This window comes from Eleginops maclovinus, chromosome 9 (genome assembly GCF_036324505.1).
Source record: "Eleginops maclovinus isolate JMC-PN-2008 ecotype Puerto Natales chromosome 9, JC_Emac_rtc_rv5, whole genome shotgun sequence".
In the NCBI taxonomy this organism is placed as follows: Eukaryota; Metazoa; Chordata; class Actinopteri; order Perciformes; family Eleginopidae; genus Eleginops; species Eleginops maclovinus.
In genome coordinates this window covers 22,154,619-22,169,526 of record NC_086357.1, presented here as the reverse complement: position 1 = coordinate 22,169,526, position 14,908 = coordinate 22,154,619, and the positions used below count along the sequence as shown (strand labels likewise).

Below are 14,908 nucleotides of genomic sequence, written 5' to 3'. Positions count from 1 at the left end.
GTAGATGGAGAGGGAGGAGGACGAGCCGAGAACCGAGGAGCTAAAGCGCCAACCTTCACAAGCGTAGCATCCTTCCTGTTTTTCTACAAAGACTTAGCCACTGCTAGTTATTATTTACGATGGTTAAATTTATGGAATAATTTCATTCAGGGAAGGTTACTCAGTTCCTCAAGGTGAGAAAGGATACATTTAGCACTTAATGAATGGGGCTCGGGCCTCTCCCTCATATATCAGCATGTTATTAAGACATTTTAAAATCCCATTATGCTGTTTCTCCTTGAACATGTCATGCTTTTATTGGGCTGCCCCGTCTTTAAATCTGACCTTTTCAGTCCGACTCTGGTATTGAACAGAAAAAAAGACGTGTGACAGGGCGACAGAAGGAAATATATACAAATGCAGGTATAAAAAACATTGATCTGAATTGGATTCCTGGTAACGGTTTCAAGCAGTAAAAAGATGCTTTAAAAGCAGCTACAAATTGTTTACTGGAAAAGGCTGAGTGTGGTAAGAGGTTACTTTAATGTTCCCGTAAACTTTTGGCCCCATTTTATTATGATATGTGTTTTTTTATTGTTAAATCTATTTGTTTTGGACTGAATCATAGAAGAAAGGGCACTGGCATTGCGTCAATGCACATAAATCACATACAGTACATATATACATACTGAATGTGGTGTGTGTGTGGGTGGGTTTTTCAACCGTATGCATGCTAAATATGTGACTAGGAGGCATGTGTTGAATTAAAGCTGTAACAAACATATTGTAAATCACAGCTAGCTCTCTCAAACTCCTTCCCTATGTGGTGAAATTGTTCAGCTTGAACAACAATAATGAAAAAAGAAGGCGTTGAAATTGAGGAAGGAGGAGAGCGTGACACAAAGGCTGTGATGACAGAGGCATCTAATCCAGGCAATGCCATTCTTATCAGGGTCCAGTGGATTAGAGTGAGCCTCCTAACCAGAGAATCTTCCCAGGCAGACACTCTGCACAGCCCAGGGGCCGGATCAATAGGCCTGCATTGATCCCGCTCCTCCTGTGGCTGGATTCACTTTTAGTGGGACTGCCTCGGCCTCTATCACTTAGACACACATCTCCCTGCATCTGCCATGAAACACCACAAATACAAATGGACTTTCAAACACACACTCCTTATTTTATATGGGGAACAGAGTTGTTTTGTTTACACGGAAGAGCAGGCAGCAGAAACTCTATGGTGTCAGGTCGACTTAGCCACATGATGGTGCTCGGCGTTTTCTCTCCAGCCGAGGCACTTTGATCAGTGTCACAGAGCAGCTATCGGTACTGGAGAGAAGGTCTTGACACGTCTGTTTTGTGGCCTTTTGTTGTATCAACGACACCGCTAACCTCTCTGTTCTCTCTCTCTCCTCCAGATGACTCGCCCCATCCAGGTGAAACCGGCTGACAGCGAGAGCCGTGGAGGTAGTTGTCTTCTTTTCTCCATCATTTATTCATGTCCCCTTTTCATCTGCCTTATCTAGGCTAATTCTTTCCATTCTTTCCCTCTGATCTCATCTGTTCCACCGCTCTCAATGCTATATTTCTCCAGCCAACACTCTGTTTTATCTTATCCCAATTCCTTTATCGTGTTGCTGCGCTTACATACGTAGCAGTTCCACCTCCTCTTTCAGAAACTCTGAATTTATATTGAACACATTACCTGAAATCAAACTCAGATATTTAATGTCATCTTGGTTTGACTGCCTGTCTCTCAGCTGGTGTTAGTTTGTTGAAATGTCTGTAATCTCATCTCATATGTTGTGTAGCGTTATGTAGTATTTGTTTCTGGTACAAATCCTCTGGGTTTGTGGATTAATCTCCCACGGTCCCATGCTGTGAGTGCCCTTGTCCCGGATGTAATTGAATTAAGAGTCTGTGTTATTTAAGTATGTATGTATGGCTGTGATGGCTTTCCCCACTGCCCATCTCTCTTTGCTTGTTCCCTATGCCAAGTAGCCATTATTGTTTGCTCTGTAAATGAAATAGTAATTAGGCTCAATGCAGGAACCTTAGCCCTGCAAAGGCCTGGTTAAAAACCCAGTCTGTTAGATCTTTGTGCTGCTGAAACACAAGAGTAAATGGCATAGAAGGGAGAGAAAAATAGAGCAGAAGCACATACAGCTTGCCAAACAATCAATAAATTTGCAGGGTTGGTGCCAAGATCCTCATTACTTGGCCTTAATTCTGTCGTCTTTGATCTCTCCCGTTTTCGGAGGCTTTCATTTACTCCCTGCCTATCTGCATATATGTTAATGGGATGAGGAGGCATCCTTTAAGTCACTGTCAGAAACAATGAACCTTGCTGTTATTTTTTGGTGCGCATCTAAAATGTGTCACCCCGTAACGAAGCAAGTTGTTGTTTAAAAGGAGGAGCGTTGTTTCAAGTCTTTCTTGGGAGAAGAGGGAGATTTTGGAAGTGAAAAACAGGCAGGGAGAGAAAATGCAAGCCTGATGCCAAGTGCATACATCTGCCTCGCTGCACTTCAGAGGCTTCACCTAAAAAACCTAATTTTTTGGGGTGAATTGGGATGGCTGGCCACTTGGCTTCCTGTCAGATGCACACAATCTTCAAAGGACAGCGTAACCCCTGGAGATGGACGGAGGAAAGGCCAAGAAAGATTACTGTCAGTCCTCCCATGTTCCCTTTCTTTCCTTCTCCCATTCTGTCTGTCCGCCACACAGTCCCTCCTTCTCCCAACCATTCATTGGGAGCTTTAGAGGAGTGGTGAGACAAGTAAAAGGGTCTTGTGCGGTTAAGATTGATGTCCCCTATAGCTCCATTGATTTTGCCATTGTGGTGCTGTGTGTCCACATTAACAATGACACTCAGCTGTCTCTTTACTTGGTTGTGAGTGGCTGGGTTTAAAGCTCCCATGGCACTTTGGTCAGTATGGGGTCGTCTTACTGGCCAGCCGTGGGGACCCCACTGAGGAACAAATGAGTGCTGAAACAGACCTGAGGGTTGCACATCATCTTAAATGACCAGGTCAGAGTGGCGTCGCAGGGGCAATCAAACACAAGCATGACTTTTTACAGGATAGGAGGCAGAAGTGAGTCACTTCAATCTTCTATTCTCATCCTTCCTCTAAGTTGATGGCTTGAATTCTTTCTGTGATCATCCTTGGCAACTCTAATTTTGGTTTTCTCCATATCTTGTTCTGTCTTGAGCTGATGGACTGTGCTGCTGATGCGCCTCCATGGCCTACTTTCACAAGCCTTAGCTTCTTATTTGCTGTAAAAGATTAAAGGGAATTTTATTGCACGAGCTGTCTGAAATTTTGCAGAGCCCTGTAATTATTGCTCTCCTTATTTCACATTGTGACAATTGCCAAGATAATATATATTTTTCCTAATTTTGATCACTATTTGCCTGCTGTCACTGGAAGCCAGATCAATATCTGCAGGAATATAATTCAGCATGGTGTACAGGAGCTGGAGGAGCGGGTGGAGGTAATATTAATTATCCTCTCAGTGCAGTGGAGGGAGGGCCACCGGGGACAGAGCCAGTCTGGCCTGCTCTCTCAGGGGCCACACGGCTAGTCCGATAGGGGGCATCTATTCCTCAGTGCACACTGTCACACCACAGCACATGGTCATACTAATTAGTCCCTTGATCTCATTATGAGGAGGACTGTTCAGATCACCTTGCTGGGTTGGCTGTCCATGAGGGAAAGACCTGTTACTGTGGTTTTATGCTGCACTCCTCCAGGAGCAACTCGCTGCTGTTATTAAGACCAGACCGGCCCAGAGCAGAATACTGTGCTCGCCCTGGTTACTGTTTCAGTGCAATATTAAACTGCTAGCCTATAATGATCAAAATGGAAGACATATTCTTCTGTAATTCCAATAAATATTTAAAGTGTCCCTTTTGTGCTCGTTCTCAGGTTCATATTTGTATTCTGTGCCTCTCCTGGGACATGTCTCCATGCTTTAATGTTCAAAAAGCTCTTTTTCTTTCTCATACTGCCTGTGCTGCAGCACCTCTTTTCACCCTCTGTCTGAAACCAGAGCCCAGTCTGCTCTGATTGGTTAGGTGGCCTGCTCTGTTGTTAAAGGTCAATCTATCAGAGATGTCCCGCCCTTTAGCCTACCACATACAATATGTTGGAGGGCTAGCCCATAGAGGTGCAAGTGTTGCATAGTGATGTCATTATGTTACGGAAATGGTTTCAGGCAGGGGGTGAGAGAAACTCCTCTGGACGGACCTTGGAGATTTTCACCTTTGCAGACCATGTACATACACAGAAAGCTTTATAACACACCAAAGGAAAGGGAAAACCCCGAAAAGCATAATAGGGCCTCTTTAATCGCTTTTTAGAAATCCTACATTTTTCTCACAGCAGGGAGTTTTACTTTAGTACAGCAAAGGAACAGATGCTGTACCAAAGTAAAAGGCAAACGCAGTAGACTAACATATTAAAGTGGCACTAACAGGTTAATAAATGAACATATTGAAGTAGCAGCCATTTATATCATTAAAGTATTGTAGAAAAGTGTATATTAAACTTAACAATGATTATCGCTCAACACTGGTTGAACCACAGGCTGAAGTAATGAAGTACCAGCCAATAATAACAATGAGAAATTGCAATAGAGTTGACATTCAATCAAACCTGAGTCGACTCCTGACATGCTCGGAGCTTTCACCGTATCAGCAGAATCAAACGAGAAAAAGCACATCAGGCCACTCGGTAGCTTTACTCAGGCCATACGGGTAAACTACCTCTAGAAATTAAAGGGAAATATACGGTAGAGTAAATCCATCCAAACACTCAGTCAGCCCCTGCTGCCGCCTAACAAAGACTCACTGTGAAATGAATATTAATGGCCAATCACCTGCCTAATCTAGCAGAACAGCAGCCGCTACACATTGAGCCACGAGCACCGTCACTGGTGACGCAGAGCATTCTGGGATGTTTCTGCTGCGGAGACGTTTAAGGAGGTGCAGCGAGGAGGCAGCGGGGACCTGTCCCTCTCGTTTTCTCCTCACAGGTCTCTGATATGAAATAGATTGATTTTCCATCACATATGGCACTGATGACTGGCACTGACTGCTGCTGATATTTCATTTCTGAAGGGCTGTTCAGCGCCTCCTTAGAGGGCTTGGCGTCCTTACACGGGATAAATCAGCTTTAACCGCTTTGATTTCATCCTAAAGCCTTTACCAAACCCCACACCATCACTATCTGCCCCTTCTTGTTTCCTTTTTTGCCGGCTGACATTTCATTTGATTTTCTTTTATATTCATATTTATTTAATTCGGATAATCTTAAAAGAGGACGTTTTCCTGCTCTCTTTTCTGGCATCAATGTGTCTCCTCACATTTCGCTGCTAAAACCATTGTTAAAGTTTGGAGCTCAGAGCTCAAAGCAGAGAGAGGAGCAGGCTAGCTGTCAGCTGGGACTCTGTTGGTGTTGCAGCAGCGAGATCTACAGCCCACTGAGGAGGCTTGGATTAGAAACAGGCTTTGGCATTATCAAGGCAGGCCTGTCGCCCACACACACACCCACACAGAGAGGACAAACAGACATGCAACACACACTCTTGTACACATGCATTTAGTGGGAAGATGGAACATTTGTGATGCACAGACGGACATGTCCAGTATATGTCACATCTTTATAGAGAGACAAGTTTGAAATTCAGCAGGATTTAGTTTGAATTTGGCATCAAGGCTCCGGCCTCCTCACTCATATATTTTATATCGAGTACTCAGAAAAAAAAAACAGAAGCAGTGCAGGGAAGCAGCAGCATTGAGAGGCAGAGGTAGAAACAGCACATTTTGCATATTGTGTTACAAAATCCAGCTGAAAACAATAAAACACTAACTTTCTCAGATCTGATATATTTCTATTTCTATATATGAAATATTTTAAGGGAAATCCTTTAAAATCACACTTTAGACATCAGTTACCACAATTTCTTTAGCTACAAGAATAAAAATGACCTTAATGAGAGTTGTACAAGTGTAATTCAAGTGATTTCTATGCAGTATGTATGCAATGGATTCCTGCAGATCTTACATTAACATAACCACAGAAATTCAGAAGCTTAAATAAAGCACTAGAATTAAGAGAGTGTGTTTGCTTGGTGGTATGAGGGGGTAAGGCTGTCACGTGTCTGTGCATCATTGTAGCTCGAGTTGCGCGGCGCCTTCGCTCCTTTTCATGGAATATGTCAATTTGTTTCTTTTCATGAGCCGTGTTTCATGTTTCAGACGTTGCATTGTGTTTGTGTGTTTACTCCAACTGAAGGACAATAAAAAAGGTTTGCTCCAGTTCACTGGGATGTGGCGGAACAAAGGGAGGCAATGAGTTCAATGAAGAGTAAGGACAACAAAAAAGAGAGAAAGATTGAGAATCCAGATTGAGAGAACAGGTTTACATGCACCGTTGCTGTTTTCTGCTCAGTTTTTGATGATGAATTTATCTGCCGTGAGAGACAACAGAGTGATCCGTGTATTAAACATCAGTGGTTTTCTCCTTTCCTTACTCGGGAGACGAGCTCCCCGTGTCAGAGTAGCTCAGTAATGAAGCAAGCAGGGAAGGCCTCTAAGCTCCACTGATCCCCTTTAGAGAAAGAGAGGAGGAATGAAGGAGAGAGGCGTAGTTAGAGGGAGACGAATGAGGGGTGAAAAGACGGATGGTGTGAGTGGAGTGGTGAAGGAAGGGAATTCGTACTGAGAGACACAAAGTGGGAGAGAGAGGGGTGGGGGGCAAGCAGTGCAACATAAACAGAGAGAAGTGTGGATAAACCAGGCGAGAGGGAGGGGCAGCAGGGGCCAAGCAAAAAGCGGAACAGTATATCTTCTCCCTTTTGGAGAGGAGAAAACTAAAGATTACTGCTCACAATGTGCTTGGCTGGGCATAAATGGAGAGATCTTGAAATAGTAGGGAGCATGTTCAGAGGTTGTGGGGAACAGGGTGAGCTAATCCAATGGGAAGGCCAGCTGCGGGTCACACATTCAGAGCTCACACTGCTTGTCCAAAATCCCCCTGTGTGCTCTTACACAAACAATACTGACGCAGGCCTAGACTAGCGCAGAGTTCAGTGTGCTAACTCCAGCGAGTCGGCCTGGGATGTTCAGGTCACTCTGTCTGTAAGCTCTTAAATTTAACCTCACATCAGCACAGTGTTTTGTTTTGAAAGCGAAGGGCTGGGCTGAGATGGACAAGCGGCTGAACAACAGACAAACAGAGTGAGAGAAAGAGATGATGAAATCATTTCTGTAGGGATGCGCTTCTGCTCCTGAGGGTCAGATTGTGCTGAGGCTGGAGGAGTTATGCAGCGTCAGTGGAAGAAGTAGATCACAACAGTTCGCTAATACACTTGGTAGGTGGAGATCAATTAGCCTTATCTTACAAACTACTAATGATAATACCGATGCAAAAAATTGCTGACACGGCAAAGAACAACAAGAGAAAGCAGAGTGATGATGTAATGGATTTAGGTGGAAGATGCAGTATTTCTGCAAACGTAGTGTCTCGTAGAAAACAGACTATTATTGCAACTTCGGTGGTACACTCAGTCAGCACATGCACAGATGGATGCAGCAGCTACTTACAAAACAGGAACACCTTATCCTATTGCATGAGCTGACACATTTTGACATTGTGAGCATCACAAATGTGGCATTTATCGCAGAGAGGTTGTGTTTGATTGCGTGATACAGTCAAAGTGTTGCATCTAGCCTCAGCGCTCACCTTTATGCATAAATTCAGCTGATCCTCACTCACCCTCTTTTTTTTTTTAAACACGCATATCCTTTCCACTCCACCCCTTGTTCTTTGCAATGGTCTCGTTCCGTAGGCGGATCAGCAAAGGTTACTGTTGAACACAGAAAGGAAAGGTCAGAAATCATGTTTAGTTTTCCTGGGGCGGGGAGGTAATTCCAGCCAGCAGATTGTGTTCGGACGAGCAAGCAGGCCAGGCCAGTGGTGGAGATGCTCATGCAGAAGGAAGCCAGGCGGGGGACGGGGACAAGGTTATCCAGTCAGCCACTGCCTCTCAGCCCCTCCGCTGTCACCCTTAATAACACCCTCTCCCTTATCACCGCAACAATCACCTTGAGAAACAAACTTGTCTTCTCTCAGAGAGGGATGGAGACGGGGAAGAGACGGACCCCGTATGCAGCGGGTCTGCCGTTCTCATTACAGCATCGCAACGTCTTTGGGGACAGACAGACTGCACATCAATTTACTGCTCAATTCTCTACACTTTATAATTCTCTCTCTCTTTGTCCCCTTCTTATCCTCTGTACCCTTTGAATTAGTGCTGGTGTGATCATTTAGTATAAAATCATAAATTGTGTAACAAAATCCAGCTGAATTGATAACAACAAGAAAACACTAACTTACATTTCTCAGATCTGATATATTTATATATATATGAACTTTCGGTACCACTTTACAATAAGACTACCCTTATAAAGGATACATAAAGGGTTTATAATTAGGTTATTAATTAGGTTGTAAACACTTTATTAATCATTAGGAACCATTTATAAACCAGCTCTAACATTTTCATACATCAACACAGGCTCACTATTTGGCTAAGATGACTAAGCCTTATATTGGCTAGCTTACTTCGCCTTCTTCAGCCAACATCCTTGGTATCTGTTGTTCACTAAGTTGAAGAAACATCAAGATGGAAGGGGGAGAATCAACTCATACCAAGTGAACAACAGATACCAAGGATGCTGGCCAATATAAGGCTTAGCAGTACAGATAAATGTGGGCTCACTATTTGGCAAGCAACCGGTCACAGTTGCCCTCTTTATCTCGTGTCTTATAAAAGTCTTCACAACCTTATTAATAAATCCTCCGGTATACCAACAGTGTAAGCTGTCGATGGGAAATTGAAGGCCATACCTTAGGCTGACAAAGTGGAGTGTGGATGTGTGTGTGTGTGTGTGTGTGTGTGTGTGTGTGTGTGTGTGTGTGTGTGTGTGTGTGTGTGTGTGTGTGTGTGTGTGTGTGTGTCCTATGTTGACTTGGTGCTCTGTGATTGCAGTGAAGCTGGAGGAGGCTGAGCGAGGTCTCTGATTGGAGGACAGAGTCTGTGCAACCTCTGCCAAATCACTGCAATCACCCGTTTGCTCCTTCTTTCTGCTTTAATGACACCACTTCATAAGGAACCAGGCTCATCAAGCAGCCCACACACACACACCGTCATACTTACACACACACACATACTCACACACACTCATCATACATACTCGGGAACACACCCATTCGCACAGTGAGGTCAGGCTCGGCAGATCGGGTGGGGCACGGCAGGCCTCAGAACAGGGAGAGGAGGTCCACCAGCAGATGGGAGAAGATTAAAGCAGACTGGAGGCACACACACACACACACACACACACACACACACACACACACACACACACACACACACACACACACACACACACACACACACACACACACACGCACACGCATACATATATAACTATAACACTCATACATCAGAGATGCGGGCTACACACTGCACTTCGGTTTGATTTAGACTGAGTTAGACAAGTGTCCCGATGTGTGGCATTGGGTTTCTGAAGTCTACCTTTACAGTACATACAAGTTGGGCTTAGAATTAATAATTTATACAGGTATTAGGAGGTTATTGAGATATTTTTCACGCGGTTTGACCACCTCTAGATTTCAATTTTTCCCTCTGTCTTCACTGCAGGCACAACTCAGTGCTGAATTCCTATCTGATTTTATGAGAACTTTGCTCCCTACACTGTGTGTTGAAAAATAATTTAATATGAAGAGAAATTTGTTCGCTTTTCCCCAAGATTGTTTTCGATACAATACTTTTACTTGCATGATAAATATTTTTGATGTTGCAGGACAAAGAGCATCCGTTTGACAAGAAAAATGAGACACAGCAAATCTAAACAACAAACTCATTTCCCTCAACATGTTTTCTGGACACCTAAATGCGTGTGAACATTGAATTCAATAATACAAATAATTTCTATATAATAACCTAGTATTGAATATGTTACCTCCAAAGAAAGATAGGGAGTGCATTTAAACTCTGCAGGTACAAACAAGCTGCAGTAGGAGCATTTTAGGAAAACAAAAAGTAATAGAGAACAGAATCAGCTGTAAAATTAGATCTGCATTCAGATTCAGTTCCTGTATCTCGGCTAGCAGTACATGTCCGTCCTTCCTATATCACCTCTTCTTTCCCTTATCTCTCCATCTCAGTGTTTTTAACTCCATTAGCCTCCATATCACCCGCTGTCTCTCTCGCTGTCAGTCCACTAAATCACTGCATCATGCTACCATTGGACCGGAAAGGACACCCGCTTCAAACAAATGAATGAAGCGGCAGAGATATGGAAGCAGTGGATTAAAGAGAGATTAGTGCTCATACAGGCGTCATAAATGCAGTATTTAGTGAAGTATTTAATCTGCTTGGAATTTAGCTATGTATAGTAATGCCTGTGATTAAGACACTGGAAGCCATTAAAGCAATGACAACAGACAAGGACAAAGGGCATAGGAGTGGCGAGGGCGAGCGGGGGATGACGTGCCTGTGATGTGCCATTAGGGAATGCCAACGTTGGTTCATTGGGCCCCTTAAAGAGTCTTTCAAATAAGGCCCGGCCACGTCTCACCTGCCTCTCCCGTTTCATCTGCTGAAACGACAAATAGTGTTGCGAGCACGCAACTGTGACACACAGTCCCATGATTGCCCCGCCGCCCACTTTCCCTCCGCCATCTTTCCACCCATCTGCCAGTCAAACGAGTGGCGAGGTAATGGAGAGAGAAGCAGTCATTCCGAAGGCTGTAAAACGGCGGCAGTCTAAAAGATGATTGGGGTAACCTTTGCTTTGGTGCATGAAGGAAAAATGAGAGTTTTAACGTTATTCAGAAGTGTGTGTGTGTGTGTGTGTGTGTGTGTGTGTTTGTGTGTGTGTGTGTGTGTGTACTCCTGACTGAGTCATGATGGAAGCACTGCCGCCTGAAGTACGAGTGTTGATGCGGTCATGCTCTGACTGCCCTCTCCTCGACACGGTTCATTGTGACTTTGTTTTTTCTCTTTTTTTTTAAAACGTACCTTCCTCTCCTCCTTTAGATCTGCACTGATGTTAGTGCCGGTTTATTCTATCCCTTTATGTGTGCTATGTTCCCCTTGTTCTGTTTCCTGTTATTAGTATCCTTTTATACTCATGGACGACTCTATCAGGGGAACTGGCATGGTCAAGGATTATTGGGGAATGTGTGTCTGTGCAAAGAAGTTAATAAGCGTATCCCCAGACACTTCGGTTCTGTGGGGACAGGTCCAAACCAGGCCATCTTGATTGCTCCTTTGCAATAAACATGAAGAGGGCTCCAGCTAAAGAATACAAAGACAGCCACGGTTCCATGGGGAATAACGAGAAAGAAGAATGAGGTTGGAATGAGTGCTTTACCTTTTGTCTGCGGGAACTCTGACCTGACACTTGAACCAATTTTAGAGAGGGCCAACTTCAAAGAGCAATTTGATAGAGCAGGGCGAGATCTGAGGGGCCAAACTGTCTTTTCATTCTAGATTAGCTCCTGGGTTGGACTTAGACTAATGACGAAGGTAGAGCTGTGTCTCGATAAGGAAGAGATCCCCATCTGGAACAGATGTTATTTGCTGTAGAATGACAACAGCTGATATAGATCCACAGACAGTGTTTTTTTTGGTTTCATTATTGCATTGCAAATCTTCCTCCTCCGTTGGCCCCTACAGCAATAAAGCTGTCACAAAACCAAAAACATGACACATCATCGCTTGAAATATAAATAAACCCATTCGTTACCTATTGATTTTCCTACCATTAGGGAAGCGAATGGCTCGGCTGTTGTTGATGTGGAAGATATTGTGGGTCAATATTGTGTTGCTCTTAAAAGCCACGGGAAATTTTCAGTAAATTCGGCAGGGGCAAAGAAAAGAGGCCAGTCTACACAACTCTAATATTAAGAAAATATCTGGACTAGTTCAGGGACATCTGCCTGGCATTAATGCTATCAGGGAATCAGGGAGTGGTGCAGGCACAATGTGCTTCAGGGAGCGGTACAGCCCTCAACAGCTGCCTGCCTGGACTGCTGGCACACATCAACCTAATACGCTGGATTGGAAGCAGGGATTGATTCCTGAATGTTAAAGTGAAACCTTGAAGCACTGCTGAGACCATCCTACTCCCACTGTTGGAGAGAGGGGTGCTTTCTGCGAGGAGATTTGGCATCATAATCTGATAGGGTGTCTTAATCTATGGAAGCTAAGTTTAAGACAACCGGTCAGACAGCAGGGGCAGCAGCCAATCACAGGGGAGCATGTTAAATCTGAGTATGTCGGATGCATTGTGTGTGTAGCTGGTAAGGCAATGGTTTTGGGAGATCTGGTCTGGAGTCCCCGGCTCGCTGCCTGTCAGCCCCCTCTTATAGTTGTCGTCCTCGTCCCACACCCTTCCTCCACCCCTCCATCCCGCTCTTATTTTAGGAATCTATTCTTGGCCTCCCAGCATGTACAATCTGAATTATTCATCCAGAGAAATGGGATCCCTGCACGACAGTGAAACAGGGTTTATTTGTACCACTTGATTCAATTAAAATAAACTGTGCACACCCTGCCATGATGACGTCGCCACACCCCCACCCAGGGCTGGGCAGTAATGCAATCATTGCAATACCCGCAATAACTTAGTTTCACCTGAATCATATCTTCATTATGACTTGATTATTTGTGCTGTTATTAAGAGTTATTGGGAGCTGCTTTGAAATAATTGTATTTTATTAAAAAGTTTGCATACATTTGAGATGTAATGATATCAATATCCTTAACTAGTATTGTGATAAGATGTTTTATTCCCTCGCTTGCTTACCCTCACATATTTCATATTTACTTGCCTATTAATGTTCTTTAGGTCTTTATTGCTCATAAGGAGGGCAAAATGCCTGTTTCTGTCACCCACAAACCAAACGTACAGCAGAAAGCCTCGTCTCAGTATGAAATGAATGTGACCTACAACCGCAGAGAAGTGACGTACAACGGAGGGGAAAAGGAAAAGAGGAAACAAAGGGTTCTGTCAAAACCCAGCGCTATCTCTGCTGCGTGTCCTTTCTGCTCCCACATGTGCATGTCACGCTGCCTCATCTTCTATCAGGATAACATTAATGAAAGGTCAAGGAGGGAATAATCAAAGACCACAATATTTGACCCGCCGTACAGATGCACGCTCACACACCGCTGGCAGGAGAGATCTCCTCGCCCCTCACCTCAGCTCTGATCTGACATTAGGATTCAATGCTACATTTTTCTCCTCCAGATCACTCGTCATTCCCTCATAGCGCCCACCCCCCGCCACCCAGCCACCCAGCTACCCCCTTCCCTCCACCTCTGTCCACTCAGCCTGCCTGCCTGACTGCAGCTAAAGTGTAAATGTAGCCCAGGGGAAGTGTGCTACCTCGACCACAAGGTCCTGGGGCCTACCATGTGACCTGAACCTCCAGACATATTGCTCTCCTCCTCCTCCTCCTCCTCCTCCTCCTCCTCCTCCTCATCTTCCTCTGCCTTTTCCAAAACACATCTCTTTATCTCGATCCACCCCACTGACCTCATCCAGAGAGACTGATTGCCCCTCTTAGAGCAAACTGCCTCTCCGGCACAGTTCAGTCTTCAGCCGTTTTGCAAAATAACACTGTTGACAATGCAAGCATCAATAGGGCGCTCTTCTTCACACAAAAACAAAACAGATTTGAGAAAAATATGAATATGAAGTATTCAACTTCTTGCTTGAAATACAGTAAAGTTTTACCTCAGGATATTTATAGTCGTATAGAAAAATATGAAAAATGTGGTCATGATTGTGTTTTTTGTTTTCTGTGATAATTACAGTGTTTCTAACCACTTTGAGATTTAGTAGATTACAGTTTTATGCATGTTAGTATTTTAAAAATGACAAACCATGTGTCGAGTAATTGAGATGCAACACCATTTATCATAAGTGCAGCAGTGGATACATTTCAATACGAGGACACAAATATTTGTCAGTACTTATAATATAATATTCAGTAAATGTTACGATAATTAATGGTGTATTACCTGTATTTTGATCAGATATTTATTGCAAATATTCCTGTAACTCCTCACCGTGTTCATGGCTCAGCTGAACAGGTTAGTTTGCTGCGTGTTGACAGCAGAAGGTGTTCCTTTGAAATTGTCTCTGGCTTTGGTGTGTTCAGTGTGTGTGTGTGTGTGTGTGTGTGTGTGTGTGCTAGTGTGCATGCCCATGTGTGTCTAGCTGTGAGAGGCTGAATGGCACCTTTCAGAGTGGGGGGGTGGGGGGTGGAGGCCATGTGGTCTGCACTGACTGCTTTGGAGGGAGGCAGAGGGCCCAGCTGGTTCAGGGAGAAGAGCTCTCTGACTAGCCAAGGCTGCCTCACAGCCTGCCAACCAACCTGACACACACACACACATACATACACACATACACACACACACACACACACACACACACACACACACACACACACACACACACACACACACACACACACACACACACACACACCATAGTTGCATGGTTAGAGGAAGATTGTACACAGAGAAAATGCTGAGAATCGCACACTACTCTCCATGCAATTAGAAAGATTTATTTTACCGCCAATGTGGTTCGGCTCTGACATCTGCAAGGTGCAGTTTGTCAGTGAGTCTCAGCTGAGCCTGTGCATGGACACAAACACAACAAGCAGAGAAGTGTGAAGAACACATTCAGGCCTCCTGTTTACATGGGGACAGTGCTGTGTGCACCCACAGAGCTTACAGTGATCCAATCATTTCGGCTGACCTGCAGCCAGGATTTGGTGAAAATAGCCGCCTACCTCCGACGAAATTGTCCAATATCCTTGAA

General features: G+C 44.2%; 1 protein-coding gene across 2 annotated transcripts in view; it reads left to right on the top strand.

Moving 5' to 3' along the window:
* celf5a (cugbp, Elav-like family member 5a) overlaps positions 1 to 14,908 on the top strand; it is a 178,995-nt gene that overhangs the window by 97,254 nt on the left and 66,833 nt on the right. For both annotated transcript variants that reach the window (XM_063892100.1, XM_063892099.1), the window contains exon 3: positions 1,395 to 1,443. In XM_063892100.1, coding sequence (XP_063748170.1) covers positions 1,395 to 1,443 — 49 coding nt within the window. The remainder of the gene's footprint in view (positions 1 to 1,394; positions 1,444 to 14,908) is intronic.